Source organism: Mus caroli, chromosome 9 (genome assembly GCF_900094665.2).
Source record: "Mus caroli chromosome 9, CAROLI_EIJ_v1.1, whole genome shotgun sequence".
NCBI classification, from domain to species: domain Eukaryota; kingdom Metazoa; phylum Chordata; class Mammalia; order Rodentia; family Muridae; genus Mus; species Mus caroli.
In genome coordinates, this window is record NC_034578.1 from 48,908,158 (window position 1) to 48,925,278 (window position 17,121).

General features: G+C 43.0%; 1 protein-coding gene across 2 annotated transcripts in view; it reads left to right on the forward strand.

The window, feature by feature from the left end:
• Rdx (radixin) overlaps positions 1 to 17,121 on the forward strand; it is a 55,656-nt gene that overhangs the window by 35,959 nt on the left and 2,576 nt on the right. The window contains exons 13-15 of one of the 2 annotated variants that reach the window (XM_029481639.1): positions 1,132 to 1,374; positions 2,488 to 2,648; positions 16,729 to 16,821. In XM_029481639.1, the coding sequence (XP_029337499.1) occupies positions 1,132 to 1,374; positions 2,488 to 2,648; positions 16,729 to 16,795 (471 nt within the window). In that variant the 3' untranslated portion in view covers positions 16,796 to 16,821. Of the gene's footprint in view, positions 1 to 1,131; positions 1,375 to 2,487; positions 4,903 to 16,728; positions 16,822 to 17,121 lie in introns of those variants that run through there. The other variant, XM_021171200.2, reaches the window with a different exon arrangement.

The window sequence follows — 17,121 nt, forward strand, 5'->3', positions numbered from 1 at the left end:
AAATACCAATACACATAAAATAAAAACAAATACATCCTTTAAAAAAACCAACAGAAATTTCTTTGTAGAAGTTCAATTTTGGGGGACATTTTATATTCCATGTGTATATTTGTAAAATAATAATATATGTAAATAGAAAAGGGGTAAAATAGTCTCCCCATTATATTGCTTATGTTGTGAGAATTATATAGACCTGGTTAAAGGAAACTTTTTATGAACTGTAGAGAAGCAAACCTTAAAAATTACAGCTACAAGTCCTATGAACAATTTAAAAATGCACACAGTCAACAAAAATTTATATAAAAAGAAAATTATAGTCCTGTAAGCTAAGATGTTGTTTTAAAACATTAGTGTATATCCTTTTCTATTCCTGGTTATGTATTATGTATAAGTTGCATACATACATACATACATACATACACATATATATCACACATATATATGTATATTTCATATTATATATATGAATTTTTTCCATGTATATAATTCAATTTTATCGAATTTTCATCTCAGTGTTAGATTAGATTTTAAAATGTAACCAATAATGTTGGTAATTTGTAGGTAGTTTGCTCTGTCGTGTGCAAAGCAGGAGTTTAGAGTCTCTGTTTGCTTTAAGTCTTAGCACAGGATAGACCCTCTGCTGACACTGATTTGCCGAGGGGCCTGTAGGAAACTCTTCGTTATGTGTGTGTCTCTTGGGTTTCTCATGGTCTCATCTCTTTGTATCCTGTGTTTTTCCTGTAAACTGAAATGTGACTCTTAAAGCTTAAGGAGTTCTTATAGGAGACTTCCATAGTTTAGGAGCCTTATGAGAATAGTAAGATAGTGTTCTTAATAGGAGAATACAGGACAAGACTGTAAAGTGGGGCTTTTCCAGGCAATCGTTGTCCTCCAAATATCAGTGCTTTTGGATAGTTCATATTGTGTCATGTGAGATGACACTGTCTAGTTAACCCATCATTAGGTCAGTGATTCAACCAATATGTTAGAGTAGTGACACTCAGATTCCTCCATTGACTGTTCCCTTTTCTGCTTGTGGTTCAAGTGTAATCTGTCATGACATTCCCAGCATTATATCCATTAAGTTGTTACAGGAACAAAGAATAAACCTGAATTCATATTTATGTTCAGGCTTTTGCAGCTCAGGAAGACTTGGAAAAAACCAAAGAAGAGCTAAAAACTGTGATGTCTGCGCCACCTCCACCTCCCCCTCCCCCAGTCATCCCTCCCACAGAGAATGAGCATGACGAGCAGGACGAGAACAGTGCGGAGGCCAGCGCCGAGCTGTCCAGCGAGGGGGTGATGAACCACCGAAGCGAGGAGGAGCGGGTCACCGAGACCCAGAAGAATGAACGCGTGAAGAAGCAGCTCCAGGTACTGACGGCAGAAGCTGTGTGCACCTAAGTCACCTTCATGAGCTCCTGCTAACATGGTCCAGGCTTGTGATTGGCTTGTTTGTCCTGTAGTGTGACATTCCCTTAGTGCTTCTATTATACAACCCTGTTAGCAAGGGGCTTTGCTGATTGGCTCATTTTCAAAGGAAAAACGTATTCTAGTGCTGTATAAAATGAACTTATCTTTAAAACAATGATGTACTACTTGATGCTTCATCCTTTAAAATATACCATTGGAATTACTCGCATTTCATAATTAGAAAAGGTCAATTTATTAAATGTGCATTACTAGGTCAGAATAGGAAATTTTAGTGTTACTCAGTAGTTTAAAAATTATCTAATTTTTCAGTTGGTGAAATGTTAAGCAAAAGAATGGTTACATTAGCCGGGCGTGGTGGCGCATGCCTTTAATCCCAGCACTCGGGAGGCAGAGGCAGGCGGATTTCTGAGTTCGAGGCCAGCCTGGTCTACAAAGTGAGTTCCAGGACAGCCAGGGCTACACAGAGAAACCCTGTCTCGAAAAACAAAAAAAAAAAAAAAAAAAAAGAATGGTTACATTAACTGTATTAAAATTTCTAGAGAAAAAGTCCATTGTTTCTACATCTTAATAGTCTCTTTCCTTTAAAATGAGTGCACTGGGCTTGAAGTTAGAGTAGTTCAGAATATATAAAATGTCCTGGCTGATGACTAAAGGACAGACAGCCCTTGGGCATCCTTTCCTAGCATCACAGTTACTAAAGTTACTAAAGAAAGATGCTGTGGGCTAGAGAGATGGACACCTCAGGGGTTAAGGCTGCTCTTCCAGAGAACCTGGATTCAATTCCCAGACTCTTCAGGCAGCTCACAACTGTCTATATAACTCTGGTTCTAGGGATCCAGTACCCTTACACATATATGCAGGCAAAACACTAATGCACGTGAAATAAAACTAATAAAAAGATGCTTGCATACCAGCCAGAAAACCGTTCCACAGTGGAAAGATTAGTATATTAAAAAGTCAGATTTGTTATACATGAATTTTTGCATCTTTAACCTATTGTCATAGTTTTTAAAACTTTATGGAAGAGTAATATATATATATTTTTAAATGCAGGCATTAAGTTCAGAATTAGCCCAAGCCAGAGATGAGACCAAGAAGACACAGAATGATGTTCTTCACGCTGAGAATGTCAAGGCAGGCCGTGATAAGTACAAGACCCTTCGGCAGATTCGACAAGGCAATACGAAGCAGCGCATCGATGAGTTTGAAGCAATGTGAGAGCTGTTCTTGTGATCCATGTCCTTCATAAGCTGAACCACCACCAGAGAAAAGCAGGCCTGTGCAGTGCAGATGCAATGGAACGCATCCCACCTTGCCAAAGCACTCATACCAGTCGACTGTGCTCACTAGCAGGACGCTGAAGGGCGTCCTTCAGCATTAAGGCAGTGTGATGTCATGTTTGGTCATTTTTCTTTTGTCCAGGGAATGGATAATGACATTCTGTCACCCACCTTTTTGTACATTTTTCACTTTTTGTTTGTTTCATCTTTTTCAGTTGAATATTAATACTAATGGCCACGTCTGACAAATGTGTGTATGTGCTTTGAGCACTGTGTACATCTTAGGATAATGGTGGACATTTCAATGCATGTTTAGCTAATGAACTCAGTTTTCTTTGCCCTTTCCATGTTGTAGACTACATACATCTCCATGTTCATTCTCATGGTTTTTGTCAGTGTGACCTTCTCCTGCCCTGTCATGATAGAGCTGTAATTCTGGTGTCACACGGATCACTTACTGGAGGTGTATAATATGAGATAGTGAGGCAGACAGACAGACAGACAGACATGGGGCTGCATCATAAGATGATTAGAATATTGGACAGCGTAGTATGCAGCCAGTGGTTAGTTACTACAGAGATCCCTTAGTTACTGTATTGTTTGCTTTCCTTCAGTGCAGTCATCTCTGATAGCTTGAGTGATGGTGTTTCACATCCTGTAGTCCTGTGGTGGCTTTCCATGCCTGTTACTTTAGAGATACAGCTGCTAGGCAGTCGCTTCTAAGAAAATTATTGATGAAGCACTGCCTTGCAAGTGCATGGTCTCTGAAAAAAATTCAAGTTTTGTTCTTAGGATGTCCAATAGAAGATAACTGTGGATGATAGCTAATTCTGATTGTTGAAGGGGGAAAAAACCCCCAACCCTTGGCCTTTCTGCAAGGGCAGCATATGGAAACATCAACTCTGAGAACAAAATACTACCTCACTCTTCATGTGGTGACTGTTCACAGTCTGTGCTGCATGTCTGTTACCCATACGCAGTCTCAATCATGTCCTTCATTGAGTATGCTTTTACGATCCCAGTGCTAATGTTTTAACTGCCTTTTTGTTGAACTGTGGGGCTCTGACTTGTGTCTAGATTATTGTATATTCTCACTGGTATGCTGTTCCCTGGGAGGTGTTCTGTGTCCGAGGACGTTGAGTGACCCTTTGTGAGAAAGACGTTGCCTTTGCAGTACATGAAGCATCCCATTCTAAGTTCTTGATGGGATAGGGATCGTCATTGTAGCATATTTGGTTTCTAAATCACTGCTTATTTTATTTGCAATCTCTAAAAACAAATTTTATTTCAATTATGTCTTACTGAAGAAGTCTTTCCAGCTAGAAAGATGCTCTGACATTGTCTGATCATGAAGCACCTGAATTTACAGAAGATACAGAAAGCCTAGTTTTCTCTGCGTGGTTCAGCTACTTTCCATTTGGTATTATGCACTCAAACTTAACATTTATCTATTAAAATTGCCATTTTATTAAGCAATTTTCACGCACAGTAGGTTCAACTTGTTTTTGTGCTGTTTTTTGATTTTTGCTGACTTAAAAAGGATTAATTTGGGCAGACATTATAAAAAGGAAAGGGTTAATATATTTTTGGACATATTCTGTAGGACAAAAGACAACTGGTTAACCTTGAGGTGACTGTTGTACAGTGGCTGTCTGTGCACGTGCTTCAGACTCGTTTTCGAGGGAATGAGACGGTAGGCCTTACCACTCAGACCTGGACGTAGAAGTGCTCACTTTTCCAACGCATTGCAGCGATAGTCCTTATTGCTAAAGGAATGGACTTCCCTCGGAGTTTTACGGATTTATTTTTTCTCTTTGCATTGTGTACATTATCATTGCTGCATCAGTTGTTACAGTGTTGAAAGGCTACCAGTTATATTTGCTGTTAATAGTCTATTTGTAGATTAGGATTAAAGTGGGTTTAATCCATTTTTATAGCTGTATGAATTTTTCTAAACAGGAACAGCCATTTGACAAAATGGGTTTTCATAGCGATTGCATCAATTATAATGTTTATCATTAGCAGTTGAGAGCACATGTTCATATAGCAATGTAAAAACCTACTAATGAGTATTTGGTAATTTCCCATTAGCATAATTTTATGTTGTACAAGTAAATTACAATTCCATCTCTAATCTTGGATAATACTGGTTGGTTAACAATAAAGTGACAAAAGCTCCCGCCTTGGAGGTCCGCTGTTGTTATTTAACGTGGTTTCGCATGTAGCTCTTGGAGAGTCTGAGCCATGAACCATATGAACTGAACCCTGAATCCTCAAAACCTTGCTCTTTGTCTCCTTTTTACTGTGGCGGTCACAGTGACTCGTAATTAAGTCTTGACATCCGAGGGTAGCTTGGAATTTCCAGGCATTGCATTATTTTACACCGTCCAGCCTCTTTTTCCCAAGGAAGGCAGGGTTTCATTCTCGTGTATTCCTCTCACTACTAAAATCTCTGGTGCTCTTTGCACTTTGTGCTGGGTACCTTTATTCAGACAGATAGGCTTCCTAAAGCTGTGTTGGAGCAGGTACCATGAATGTAGAATTGCCCTTTAGATGGTCTCTCACTAATACTTGGCAGATATTTGTAAGTAAAGGAGTAATGCTCTCATCCAGAACACTTTAAAAGCCAACACTTGCTACTTTATTTCTGTCTCCAGGAGTAGGTTAGTGATTTTCACTGATCTTGAAAAGCAAAGACATTTTTATAGAATGTTTTATTTTTTAATCTAGAGAGACTTTTTTTTTTTTTAGAACTAGAATTACTACTTTTAAACTTAGGAAATTTTACTATACATAGGAAAGTGGCGTGATATTACTGTTGTAGTTTAGAGTAACTTCTATTCCCCCCAGCCCCCAATTTTCATCACCGTAAAGATTTGGGATGTTTTAAGAGACGAAGGATAAACATTAAATCCACACCTATATGTGCCCAATGAAATCTCATTTTTTAAATGTTAGAGCTTGAAGTAACTGATAAGGGTTATTAAATTTGCATTAATTTGCCAACTGACCAGTGAGGCAGTTGTGACCTGTCAGGTAGAGTGATGGTCTCTTCAAATGCCCAAAAGCCAGGTGTGGTGCCCACACACACGTGGTCCCAGACTTCAGGAGGGTGCAGCCGGAGAGTAAGAGTTGGAGGTCATCCTTGGGTACACTCTTGTTGAAGGCCAGTCTAGGCTACCTGCAGCCCTGTCTGTCCATCCTGCTAAACACCAGCATGCCCCATGCTTTCTGCACAGTAGAAAAGCTATGACATGTGCAGGCTTACCATTTCCAACCTTAGCTTTCCAGTTATGTACTATTAACTCCACTTTCCCTTAGTAGACTTACTATCCCCTAATAATGAGCCCATCTTTGAGGAATTTAAGAGCTGCCATTTCCTGATGGAAAAGGCTGTGACCCCTGTGCTGTCTCCCCTTTGACTCTTTCTGTTTTGTGAACCAGATGTTCTGACTCAAGCTTATAAACCTGCCTCAAGCAGTGACATTTGCCTTCTTATTCATACTGCCTTAAGAGGTGAGCTGTTCCTTCATGCTTCCGCACTGCCGTAAGCACTGAAGTATTTACTTTATCTCGGATAGAATTTTATAGCCCAACTAAGAAAGCCTCTTTTAGGTCACCTTTGTGTCTTGTCTATGGAGCTCCGGGGCACACCTCGTTCCACATTCTTACATAGTAACGTTCATTTAATCAAAAGTGTTTTTATTAATTGCCTGCTGCATTTGAGGACTTGAAGCAAGATAAGAGCAGCCATGGCCTTCAAGTATTATCTTAGGTCTTAAATCAATTTGCATTTCTCAGTCATAGTGTCAGTTTGCTTTTAAAATGTCAGTACCCTGCTGCTGTTTTGTGTTAGTTTGCATGCCAAGATCGGTCCATGCTTGTAGCTAATGGGTTACTCCCATCTTCTATTTCCCTATCTTGATTGCTTATTTTTATTTGATCACTTTAAAACTTGAATTATGTGTGTGTGTGTATATGTGTACATATACATATATATATGTGTGTGTGTGTGTGTGTATATATATATATATATACATATATATGTGTGTGTGTGTGTATATATATATATATATATATATACACACACACACACATATATATATGTTACCAGATTTGTTTTCTAAACTATGGTACTGGCTTTATTTAGCCTTTGCTCTCACAGCTGAATGCCTAGTAGCAAACATGCTGTAAGGATTTGAGGATGCTCAGATGACTTGGAAATGTTCCTCATTAGATGTGGGTTCTTTTCACACCGTCAATTTCTTTTCAATTTCTCAATTTGTGTATTATGTTAGACCGAGAAATACATGCATTTCTTAGACTCCTAAGGCAGTTTCATTCATTTTATTCATACTGTAAACCTATGAAACTTAGATATAGCATTTGAATCTTTTATGTTAATGCTCCATTAATATAATCATTTAAGTTCTAACTATATTGACTAAAAGATGCTAGTTGTACGATGATGAGACCTAGACATAAGTGGCCAAGACAATGAGTGTTGGCTGTGGGTCCCCAGGATGCTTGTTCTCTGATGCATTACCCTGTCCATCTCATGGGCCAAGCATTAAACATCAGTTGATAAAGATATCCTAAGAGATGAAGCTCCAGGTATTAAGTCTGTAACTTTATAAGAAGATTCAAACCCAGCTGATAACCCTGTCAAAAAGCATAGTCAGCAGTATGTGGATTACAGGAGAGTTTAATGGACTTTTTGGTTGAATATTTATGATCTGGTTTCGTGTTAAACCTTGTGTAAGGTGAAGTGTGTGGTTTGAATCATTTCAAGGGAACAATGTTAGGTAGCACCAGATTCTCATTGATGTGTACCCATCACCGGCATCTGTCTGCAGAACGTCATCTGTGTTGAAGCTGTATCCACTCAATACAGCTCTTCCTAGTCCTTGGTAACTACTATTGGTATTTTCTGTCTCTGAATTATGAGGCTTCTAGGCACCCCATCAAGGTAAACCATACATATTTGTCCATTTGTGCCTGGCATACTTAGTGTATTTCACTTAATACAGTATTCATATTTTACTGTGTTTTATTTCTTGTTGAGGTTGAATAAATGTCCCACAGTTTATACCACATTTTATCCATTTATTGGTCAGTTGGCATTTGAGTTGTTTCCACTTTTTTTTTATTATACCATATTATTTCCACATTTTTACTAATGTTGCTGTGAAGTTTGCTATGAAAATGTTATATTCCCTAAATGGAATTGCTAGATCGTATGATAATTCTATAATTAGTTTTTTGAAAAACTCTCATACTATCTTTTCATAAGGAGCAGAGTTTTGGAATTGATTATTAAGGCAGGCTCGCAGTTCCTTAAACTCATGTCAGGACTCCTGCTGCAGCCGCCTCCGAAGTGCTGGGATTACAGGCCGCTCTACGCTTGACTTAGGAGGAGCAGATGGGAGGCAGTCTGTAGACCTGAAAAGTGAGTGGAAATTGAGAGTCGCCACGCACTGACTGTAGGCCGCAGAGCCAGGAAGGGTGCTTGCTGCCAGGTGTCCACGCAGTGGGGAAACATGCCAGGGGACGTTGGTTTGACTCAAGGACGGTGGCTTTGATAACTAATGTTGCAATGTGCTACATTACTACAAAGTGCAGAGGTTGAAGAAAGCCTGGCGTTGCATTCAGTAGTTAGCCTGCAGGAAGGCAGTGGCCCCAAGAAAGAGATTGTCGCCTCTTGGGAGCACATGGGACGTGTCCGAACCTTTGCTGGGTGTAGCAATACTCTTTCTTTCTGCTTCTTTTCTAAAGGACCGGTTTTGGGACTCATAGGACCTTTTTCTGACTGTGTGACTTGTGGGAGGATTCCTGGTGAGCTAGAGTTAAAGATTCTGGGTTCTAATCCAAGTCTAACAGTGCTGTACCGTGATTCTGACTACTGCGTTCAGAATCAGATCTCTTTGTCAGAGCACTTTCCTAGAATCAGAAATGGATAACTTTGACTCCAGATATGTTTTTTTAAAAACTGCTGGCTAACTTTGGCTAATATCCATGTGCTTTTCAATTCTTCCCTGTAGTTGAAAAGCTGTTACTCAATATGGTACATATTACAGTAATTCTGTGCTCCCAGAGGACCCAAATGATCCCATGACTGGCAAGTGTTCATTAAACAGTCTCTGGAGACTAGAGAGCCAGCTTCAGGTCACTGTGAGGGGCCCTTGTCATCAAGACAAGACCCAGTGGTGATTATCTCAGATCTCACAGCTACGGTTATTTACTGGCTGCAGTGTCTTTGGGCAATCCATTCTTGAAATTTCCATAAGCCCAAGAGAACAAACTATATGTGCAGATATGTCAAGGCCCAGATAGACTTGGAGACAGAACAGGCTGCCACCGCCTGTTCATAGCAAAGTATTCCACGTTGAGGTTCAGAAGGCAGTGTGTGACCCAGGAATGTCATGCGGGGAAGTAGGTTAGATGAGCACTTTGGGCAGCTGATGGAATCCGGGGGAAATGCTAGAAAGTGGGGTTCGGCGGAACCTTGGGGAGCAGCGACACAGTTGCCAAGCAGAGGAACATGGAGAGGAAGAGCTCAAACCCTGCACAAGATTGACTCCCCTCAAGCTCTGGGGCCACAAGATGGGTGCTGTCATCAGTTGTCACACTGGCATGGGAGACAGGTGGCTGTAAAAGGACACTTGAAGTTACCATTTAGCTGAAGTGTACAGTGTTCTGGAAGGTGTTTCTCACAGACCTCTGTGATCCTTAAGTCTCAGAGAGCAGGGGAGTGCTCTTTCTAACAGTCCTGGGTCATCTCCAAGGGCCTAAAGCTGACACTCCAGCAGAACTCCACCTGGCTCTCCTGCCCAAATCCACAGGCCTACCGCTAGTAAAGTGGTGCTCACCCTGTGGGGTAAATCTCCTCCATGTGGCACTTAAATGACTCTGTTACTAAATACTCTTGTTGGGAATGCTTACTAATGACAAGGCCTGGAGGAGTCACAAATGAGTTAAGAGTGCAGTCAGAGGAGGAAGCAGAGGAGCAGCGATAAGAGGCAAGCAGGGGCAAGCAGACACATACAGTCAGTCTCCTGCTGCTGTCAGCTAGACTCCAGATGTCAGTGTGGTCACCCCTGATGCTCTGCCCTTAGGCAAAGCCTCACTGGAGGCTATGGAGGGCTGCTCTCCGTGGCAGTTTGCACGGAGGCGGCAGAGTATGACACTTCTGAGTCTCCTCCATGCTAGGACCAAGGCCGCCATCTGTGTGGGCAGGGATTGAATGTGGGGACAGAAGCCTGCTCTGGGGCTGGGTACAGGGCAGTGCTGAGTGGTGCTCAGCTGCCTTGATTGGTCAAGGTAGAAGATTCAGACCTGTTGTGGAACTCCCGGAGGTCTTTGGTGGGGAAAGAACTTGTACGCATTCATTCAAATATTTTAGTGCTTAGAACCTTTCCGACACTGTATGCTAGCCATTCAGGACATCGTGACGTAAGTCCTTGCCCTAAATGACCTCACTTTCTGGACGAAAAGCAAAGGGCTTCAGTAAGCAAAATTCAGGCGCTACACATTTCTGCACTGGGTTTAATTGTGCGACATGGCCAGGATTCAACAATCCTTGAGCTGTTTTATTTCCACTTAACCTCTGAAAGCGTAAGACTGACTTAGGAAAAGCGTTGGGCCTGCTAGTCAGGGTTTAGGCCATGAGGATCCCTTGGACGGTCCCCATGAAGAGAGGTGGTGTGGAAGTTGTCAGTTGAAGGAATAGAAAGCTGCTTCCCTCTCCTTCACTTAAATCAGGATGGTAGGTAGTCTGGGCCTAGCCAGAATTCAAGGCCAGGAATTGCATGTGCTGTCTCTGGGGACACACATGGTTCCTCAGACACAGGACCCTAACATACGGAGGCTGTCCTGTCCTGCCTTATCTTCCAGGATAAGCCAGAAACAGTACTTCAGCGGCTAGGGTCAGAGGGAAGACAGGGTTGGAGGCCTTAGGAAGTGAAGTCACACACATTTTCAGACAGGTAATCTAACTGCATGTCTGGAGAAGAATGCTATGTTGATTCTCCAAACTGGGGGTGATTATTTCAGTAAAATAGTAGATGGGGGAGATAAAATGTAATTTTGTGTGCAGTCTGCCCCTTATTTTACAACTTTTTAAAACAGCTTATCAGGCTGGGCACAAAATGCCTGCTTACCTGAAGAGCCCACTGGACAGCAGCTCACAGTCTTTGCTATAAGCATTCGTGGAAGAGAGAATAGCACACGGAAGACCTTTAGGCAAGAAAGGACTAGGCTGGCTTCAGGAAAAGAAGGGAAGGGTTATGACCGATGGCTGGACAGAGTCAGAGGAGATGTGAATGTAATAAGTTGGAAAGGGGCCAGACCACGTCTCTCCTAGTTCCCACTGCTTAGGCCACATTTCCACTCAGCAGTTTTGCCTCAGAGACAACGTGATTCCCAGAGTTAGGCCCAACGTGTCATTTCAGTAGAAGTTTGAGGGACAGACCGTGAAGATCCACTGGGTTCTGACTGGGTACATGGAGTGTTGGTCCAGTAATTGATGAGTCAGGCACAGAGATGTGCCTGCCTGGAGGAAGGGCACCTCTGCCTTGTCCACAGAAATGTGTCAGGAAGGCTCCAGGTGGCTTTGAAGGTAGGTGAGTTAATCTACTCAGTACTGCGTAGTTTGTCCAAAGACAATCTTCATGGCAGTCTGGATTTGAACTTTTGTTTGTGCTGAAGTGGGAACTGTATTTGTCCAGATCAGTGTATCTTCTGTATATGTCATGCTGCTCTATATTAAAGTGACAGGATATGCTTGAATGCTCCTGGAGGCCTTATCTTGTCTGCATATACCCGAGTGAGTATCCGCTAGAGGCCAGGCTGAATATTGAACCCTCAGTTCAAATGTAACAGTGGCGATGAACTGAAAATTAACACCATCAATGGGTGACTAGGCTCCTGCTGCTGCTGCCTCAAGATGAGGTGAATATGGCTTCAGTTCAAACTGAGATAGGTGATTGGCCCTTGCACGGGGAGACAGTGCATCATTTCATTGCCTGTTAAAGCGCCCCAACTCAAAAAGAAACATATTCACCCAAGAGGGTCGCCTTAATTTAGGTGAAGAGCTATTGGCAACGAATGGCTGTTGGGAGCAGGAGAATCATTCTCTCCCAAGGACAAGCCCTCTGATAGGTTATTCTGCCAAATGGTTGGCCTAGACACACACATAGAAGCCACACTAAATGTACTCAGCAAATTGTGTGTATGTACATAAATATGTACATGTGTAGCAATAATTAAAGAAGAGGTCATGGATTTGAGAGAGTGGGCAGGACACAGGAGAGGGATGAGAATGATGTAAATACAGTCCTTCTCTTTGAAATTCTTTTTAAAGTTAAGTCTAGAGAATTGGGGAACGAAGAGGAAGATTAAAAACAGGCTCGTGCAGATTCCTACTAGCTGTTGAGTAAAATGTCTCAGGGTTCAGCAGGAAGTGGGGCATGGGGACTACATTCAGGCTGGAGAAAATGCAAGAGGCTGAGATTGAGGTTGAGATTGGAGGGAACAGACCAGGGAGGAAGGAAGCCAGAGGAGTGAAGTCAGGATGGAGGAAGGAAGCCTGGGGTCGGGGTGAGGCACAGCCTGAGGACTGAGGTCAGCAGTGGCTTGAGCAGGACCGTAGTTCCCTGGAGCTGTGCAGTGGAGCTGTGTGTAACAGGAATATTAAATTAACTCTCAGAACTGAGTGTGATTATGAAAGGTCAGTTCTCTGTGCCTTATTTGGATATTTGAAAAGGAAAAAATAAACCCATTTTACAGATGTTTTGTGTCTCCAAGTAAACATAGATCTAATTTACCTTTATGTTTCTGTTAAACTATAGCATTTTTACTTGGGATTGGAATGAAAAACTCCACTATTAAGAGGGAATCACTAGAGATGCCATTTAGATTTGTAGGAGTGGTTATCAAATCAGAGCAAGGATTGACAAACGACCTTTTGTTCGAGACAAGGGCTCACTGTGTAGCCTAGGCTGGTCTTGAACTCCGAGCACTCTGCCTTGCTGGGATCGCAGACGTGAGCTACCACACCTGGCCTGGCAAATGATTTACGTAAAGGCCGGAAACTCCACTCTTGCCTTCAGGAGCTAGTTAATTACTGTCACGTGTGTGGCCAGTAGCAAGCCTGGGTTTTAGCCTGGCTTCATTTATATTTACATTTCATGTATTTTTTCATTGTTAGGGAGGCTTTAGATTTGCAAGCAACAGGGGGGAAAGCTTAGATCACTGTGAGAACCCAAACTGGTGGGAAGGTAGATTAGACAGAGTCACTCTCTCCACAGGCTGGTTCGCTAGAATCCATAGCTACAAAGACGCCTCCCACCTCTTAACCCACTCTTGAGAATTGGAGGTTGGAAGAGCTCCTTAATTTTGAGGCTAATTTTGCATAAAACAAATTTACATAATACATTCTTGGCTAGCCTAGGCTACCGGAGACCCTGCACTTAAAGGCAATGAGACCACAGGTGGTGGTGTGTGGTGTGGATTTCTCAGCTGTCAGGACTGTTGCTAGGGTCTTGGTGGAGGTTTACTTGGTTGTAATAAAGAGCACGCCCTGCCCTTTGAAGACCTTTTGGCATCGACTTAAACCAACCTGCCTTCTGAGGGTCAGTCACCTGCCAGACATCGGCCTTTACTGAGTAATCCTATTCCTCTCCCGAATCTCCCCGCCCTGATCTGATTGTAGCAGACTCTCCACTGGTGAGACTTACCCCTGAGCTTTCTGTTTGGCTTATTAAAGTTTTTATTTCCAGCACCATTTAAGTTGGTCTCTCTTCAGTAATTCTCTTCTTGTTTCCTATTTTCATATCCTGGATTAACTTCCGGGTCCCCTCCCCTCTTCCTCCCTCCCTCCCCACCTCCCCCTTCCTTCCTCCCTCCTTCCCTCTTGACGTATGTTCATGTCTTGAGTAACTTGAAGACAGCAATAGTCATTCTTTTGAATTCTTTGTATGGTAGTTCTTCTGGGTCATTTTTGTTAGGTGTCATTATTATGGGACCAGAGACTTGGTTGGGAGGCACAGCATCTTGTATTTTCTTATCTTTGCTTCTACACTGCACACCTGGGCCAGTCTGCCGCCTGTTTTCCTCCGCTGTTTCTTTCAGGGGAGGTGATTTTCAATGTCCTGGAGAGGACTAAGTCAGAGTAGGGTTGAAAGCTCCCCTCCCCTCTGTGGCTAGTGCAGGGTGTCCTGGAGTGACCTGGGCAGCCTCTAAGGAGGGAGGGAGGGGCCTCTTCTTATGCAGGAGCCCTGCATGCTGGGCTCCAGGAGCAAAATCCCTGGGAGCTGCAGGTGGGCTTGGGGGAGGAGGCCATGGCTGGCAGTGTGGATGGACCCAGGCAGGGGTGCCAGGTCCCTTGCTTGCCACAGGAGGCTCGTGGTTGCCATTGCTGTTTCCTCTTCAGATCTCACTATGATGCTCTAGTAATCAATATGGCGTCATTGGTCAGTACCATCCTGCTTTAACAGGTCTGCATCCCTGACTTCTCAAGTTTCTTCTCTTCATTCGGATGAGAAATCCCCGGTGGATCCAGCTCCTTGTGTAGATCTTGGAATTATTTTTGTTGTTGTTGTTTGAATGGTTAAAAAGGTTTTGAGGGGAAATGTTTGAATAGATTAGTCTGGGAAGAAATTGGATCAGTCCAGTTTTAAAGACTCCTAGAAACAATGACATCATCTCAACGTATTGGCGTCTCTCCTCATGTGGTTAGGTAAAGTTGCTTAAGTTGTTACAATGACATATGTCTTTGTTGTTAGGTTTACTATTGTCTTATCTCACAGTCTGTTCAAGGCTGTGACTGATAGTATTGTGGCTATAGGGGGAGGAATGAAACCAGTTTGTGTCCGCTGGCCTTGAGAGCAGTCCCTGCATTCCTGTTGTTTTAAAAAATAATTTGCAAATTCTTTGGGGCATCCTAAATTTTCTGCAATAATGACAGTTTTCAGTCTTTCTTCCCAACACTCATCATTTCCATTCTATGGCTGATTGGATGGGTTTTCCAATTCAGTGCTGACTGCTGTCGGTTTCTATTTCCCTTGAGATCAAGGTTTCTAACATTATAACACGCTGTGTTCCAGGGTTGGGGACATGATCTTTACCAGATTAATGAAAATTCCTTTTATAGGCTTATTCATGTTTTTGCTAAGAGGTTTGTCTACAAAAGAGGATTTCAAACCCATCTCATTGTAATTCGTGTGTCTATTGAGATCATTGTCCCAAGAATTTTTGGTTAATCTAAACTAGATGAACATATATCCAATGTGAATGCAAATTTATGTGTTTGAAATAACTCACTATAACATATGTCCTAGCTCTGGCCAGTGCTCCACAAGTCCCGAGCCACCTGCACTGTGACTCTCCTGCCAGTCTGGTCAGTATGTCCCTCCCTCTTCTCCCCCTCAGAGGAGCGGGTCTTCAATGGAGTGCGATATAATAGCGCCACCTGCTGGTCAGCTTGGGAATTTCTGCCTTCTTGCTCCGGGCTTCCTTTGTTAGCTCTGTCTTCTCCAAGTCTCACCCCCCCTTTCTCTTCTCTCCCCTCCCTCCTTTGTCTAAACGTTAACATGCGCATTAAATCATTCCTTAATTCCTTTGCTTTCCTTCTCCTTTTGCTCCTTCACCTATCTAAGCCTCCTTCAACACTGGTTAATGATGGAGACCGTAGGACTGCCAACCAAAGGAAAAAGTACAACGAACCACATATTTGAAGGGGCATTCGGTACCACAGAGAGTGCCAGCTCTGCTCAGCTAACAGCTGACATCTTCCAAGTGCTTGAAATCCCTTTAAGATGTCCTCACGTTTCTATTGCTAATCATTTTCTAATTAATTCTGCTCAGTTTAACAAGCTCAAGTACTAAAGAAAATTATTAAGCTGTTAGTAACTCTCATTATCTCTATCCTTTTATTACCAGATTTGACAAATTTGGAGTTTCTTCTATATTTTACTGTAAGGGCTCCGTTTTCATTATGGGTTCGATGACTTGGCTGCAGAACTTCCATCCACTGTAGTTTATAGCGCGATAGCCCCCACAGGTGCCTTTTTGTACACAACCCACTTAGGAGACAGAGACTTCTCTTTCTAATTGCTTAGCTCATCAGTGCAGAAAATGCCACAGAGCACTAGCTGGGGAGCTGGCTGGGGAGTAGGCGTAGCCAGCGCAGTAGTTTCTTGGTTGGGTTATCCCTCGCCTTGTTTTTGGTCTGTATCTGAGAATAAGGAATTCGCTTCAGCCAGCACTGGACTCCGTTGCCAGTGCCAGTGCAGCTGTGAGGACATCTTGTTGCTTCTCTTCACACGCCAGCCTACTATGAAACAGTGATAGTACACTGAGAAGTCTTGCTCATTCAGAGACAGCCAACTCGTGTTTCTAAGTAGGCACCACAAAAATCTTTTAGGTCCGTTAGACTTGGATGTTCCCTCAAGGCCATGAACAGTTCCTAGATCATGGGACATATTGTAAAATAATATAGAAAATCTGGGCTGGGGATGTAGCTCACTTGTTAAGAGTGTTTGGCTAGCTTGCAGGAAGTCCTGGGTTCCATCGCCAGCATCATGTGGAACCAGATGGTGGCACACATCCATAGATCTAGCACCTATGAGGTGGATCTTGAAGAACAGAAGTTCAAGGTGACCCTTAGCTACACAGTAAGGCAAGGATGACCCTGTTGAAAGTTCTGATGTGTATGGCTTTAGAGCCGTGATGGTTGTAAAGCCAATCAGCCTGTGCATAGTTGCTGCGGTTCTTAGAGAACCCTCTAGCACCTGCCTCAGCTGTTCTTACTTCCACATTCGACTAGGAGAGTTTCAAAGGTGAACTTTAAGAAGAGATAGAAAGGATATCAGGTTAGCAGCTGAGTCCCGCCAAGCCCCACCCCCAAATCCCCTAGCTTTGAAACCGCTGAGCATGCTGCCCCCGCCCCACCTCACTTACCCCATGTGCCCCTCTGCACTCCAATTTCCTAACCTCTTGATGTCTCTTTCAAAAGGTGGGGACCCAAACTGTATGCACTGTTCCAGATGCGTTCTTGCCAAAGCAGCATAAAGCAGATGTAACGGGATGGCACCTCCCTCCTCATGAGGTAAGTATAGTTGGCAGCTGCTGCTGGCGTGATCGCATGCTCCCAGGAGACATGCACAGATCCTGGGGGTGGGGTGGGGGAGCCCTAGAACCGATGTCTGCTCACCTGCTGACCAGAGCCTTTAGTTGCTGTCAAGCTGAAGGAGCTGAGCCAGCCCATGCTATAGCGTCCCATCCTGCGTCATCTTGACCTTCTTGTTTTGTTTTTTTTTTTGGTTTTTTCGAGACAGGGTTTTTCTGTGTAGCCCTGGCTGTCCTGGCACTCACTTTGTAGACCAGGCTGGCCTCGAACTCAGAAATC